This window comes from Elephas maximus, chromosome 7 (assembly GCF_024166365.1).
Source record: "Elephas maximus indicus isolate mEleMax1 chromosome 7, mEleMax1 primary haplotype, whole genome shotgun sequence".
In the NCBI taxonomy this organism is placed as follows: Eukaryota; Metazoa; Chordata; class Mammalia; order Proboscidea; family Elephantidae; genus Elephas; species Elephas maximus.
In genome coordinates, this window is record NC_064825.1 from 104918310 (window position 1) to 104921508 (window position 3199).

Here is a 3199-nt window from a genome sequence, read left to right on the forward strand (position 1 = left end):
ACTTCTAAACCACAAACTGCAAAATATTTCTCTAAACAATTCACAGTTCTCTTTCCCACAAAATTTACTTTTTATTTTTAACCTCATACTGCTTATTTAACTTTTGTTTGTTTTAGGGCAAGTTATGCCAGCTATGGAGTTTTTGGCTCTCTTTTATTATAATCATGACTCAGACTTATTCTTGCTCATAACATTCTTGATATTTGTATTAAAAAATCTCAGCTATTTAAAAGGTAACAATTTTCTGAAAGACTGAGATGAGATAGGCTTCCTAAAGCATGGAAAGAACTGGCCACAGAGATACATTTCTAGGTCCAGTGATGGTGCGGGTACTCTCTTACCGTTTGTGCCCACAGAGAAGGGACCACAATCCAGAACTTGGACTGAATGACTGTTTCATTATGCAGGTAACCCAGAAAGTGCTTTTATGCATGAATCTTCAGAATGGTGTATGTTATGCAAGAGTTCTTTGGTAGTGTGAATTGGAAAGTCAGTCTTTTCAAAGTTCTCCTGATTCTGATAATCACTCATGAACAGATCCTATGTGACTGATAAAATATGTGGAGATTGCCTTAATTCTATGAAACTCTTTAGAAAATTTTCATGGTATAAAGATCTAGAGTACATTCACCTTCTCTAACATCAGTATTCTTAGAAACGAATTTCAAGAGTAAACATTTGTAGAATATTTTAATGGACAGAAACTTGTAAGTCTCCTATAGGATCAATGGAAGTGCCCTGTAAGCACTTTTTGTTAATCTGTTAATAATTAGAGAATGATGTAAATCTGTAAACCTTGAATGACTGATTTTCAAGGACCTAAGATAATGCTTATGAAAGCAAGTAATTACTTCAATTCATAGGAGCCATAGGTTGGGTAAGAAAGGACTGAAATTCATCATTGGATTTAGCAAAGGGAAGGTGTTTTCATAAAGAAGAACAGAGAATTGGGTTGCTTGCTTGAAAAAATGAGGAGTGGAAGGAAAAATTATTTAAACAGTGATAATACTATACTGTATAAATAGGAGAGGAAAATTGTTAATGTAGGAATTGGAGGAGACAACTACAAGAGGAAGAGTGACAAAGAGGATGGGATCTAGTGTACACACAGAGGGTTTGGCCATAGAAACGGAAAAAGCATGTATTGTGAAGGGGAGGTCCAGCAGAATTTTGACGTCAGATATTGAAATAAATGTCAATAGAGATATCGAGAGTAACTGGATATAATTACTAGGATTGTTTTAAGAGATAGGATTGGTTAATATTGATGATATTTTTGGTAGTTTTTTTTTGCATGTGTGTGTGTGTGTGTGTGTATACACAGTCTTTTTCTTTTTCTTTGGAATCTCTCCTCTCATCTTTTTCATTCCGGCACATTCATCACCAGCAAAAAAGTAACCCATTTATAAGAAAAAAATGTATCTTTCCATGTTTTCCTCATGCTCATATAATTGTTTTTATCTTGTTTTATAACATTATTATACATAGTCTTATTTTTTTATGCCTATTTCTTTATTGCTCAACTGTACCTTATTAGTACCAATTTCTAAAATTGTGAAATATGTGCATTGCAGATTTAAGTTATTAGTTAAAAAGATTCTGCCATTCTTAGAATGTAGAAAATAATCTCATTTATTAATATGAAAGTGGATATTTAATAAATCTTCCTTTATTTTTACATTAAAGTTTTCATGTATTTATAATTTATGTTTATGTACAATATTAACTATATATATATATACAATTTTATTTTCTCCCAGATGGCAAGTTAATGTGGTAACCCCATTTATTTCATAATCTGCTCTTTTCCCATATGTTTCTAGTTATTTGTTTGTCTCTCATTATTTGATAAGATCACTGAGGTTATTGACCATATTTTAATCAGCTTTATAGTCTTAAAATATTGGACAGTGCTGAAACATAATAAATCATATTGCCTATTCATTGAATGAATAAACAAATTATCTGGAGGTTTAAAAAAGTCACTGGTCATTGTTATATTTACAGGTAAGTTTATCCTGAACTCTGAAATAAGGACACACAGAAGAACATATGGAACAAAGGAACAATGTGACTGAGTTTGTCCTTTTGGGGCTCACTCAGAATCCCCAGGGTCAGAAAGTATTATTTCTTGTGTTTTTGCTGATCTACATTGCGACAGTTGTGGGCAACCTCCTCATTGTCATGACTGTGGTAGTCAGTCCAACACTGGACGCTCCTATATACTTCTTTCTTGGCTATTTATCATTTATGGATGCTGTTTATTCTACTACAGTCACCCCAAATATGATCATAGACTTACTCTATGAGAAGAAAACCATTACTTTCCAAGCTTGCCTGATCCAGCTTTTTGTAGAACACTTATTTGGTGGTACTGAGATTTTACTTCTGGTGGTCATGGCCTACGACCGCTACGTGGCTATCTGCAAACCACTGCATTATATGATGATCATGAATCAAAGGGTGCGTGTTCTGCTGCTGATGGTGACCTGGGTTGGAGGTTTTGTGCATGCAGTACTTCACCTTCTCTTTGTTTACAATCTTCCCTTCTGTGGTCCCAATGTCATTGACCACTTCTGCTGTGACACGTACCCCTTATTAAAACTTGCGTGCACTGACACCTATGTCATTGGTCTCACTGTGATTGCCAATGATGGGGTAATATGTGTACTCATTTTTATGCTGTTACTCATCTCCTACGGAGTCATTCTGCAGTCCCTGAGGAACCTTAGTCAGGAAGGGAGGCGCAAAGCCTTATCCACCTGTGGCTCCCACATCACTGTGGTGGTCCTCTTCTTTGTCCCTTGTATTTTTATGTATGTCAGACCTCCTTCCACCTTACCCATTGATAAATTCTTGACGGTGTTTTACACTGTTTTCACTCCTATGTTGAACCCCTTAATCTATACTCTGAGAAATGCAGAGATGAAAAATGCCATGAAGAAGCTTTGGACCAGAAAAAGAAAATGAGGTCATAGGCACACACATCCCCTACTTTCAATAAAGAATTGTCCATTCCAGGAAAGCAAAACATTGAAATCCATCGCTTTAGAGTCAGTTCCAGGAAAGCTGTGTGTAATATTTAATTGTGGTAAATATTTCCTCATGTTACATGACTTGTGATGATGAAAAACATTTATTAGGATACTTCCAATGATTAATTTTTTTCAAGATATATTTTTCAGATTTTCATTTCCTA

At 34.9% G+C, this 3199-nt stretch overlaps 1 protein-coding gene across 1 annotated transcript; it reads left to right on the forward strand.

Annotated features, from left to right (window-relative positions):
* The first annotated feature begins 2052 nt into the window (after positions 1 to 2052).
* Positions 2053 to 2970, forward strand: LOC126079830 (olfactory receptor 4A47-like). Its single transcript, XM_049891199.1, has one exon. It carries the CDS (start codon positions 2053 to 2055, stop codon positions 2968 to 2970), a length of 918 nt encoding a protein of 305 aa, XP_049747156.1.
* The last annotated feature ends 229 nt before the right edge of the window (positions 2971 to 3199 follow it).

Coding starts and splice junctions, on each gene's coding strand:
- LOC126079830 (XM_049891199.1), top strand. CDS start 2,053: ATGGAACAAAGGAACAATGTGACTGAGTTTGTCCTTTTGGGGCTCACT.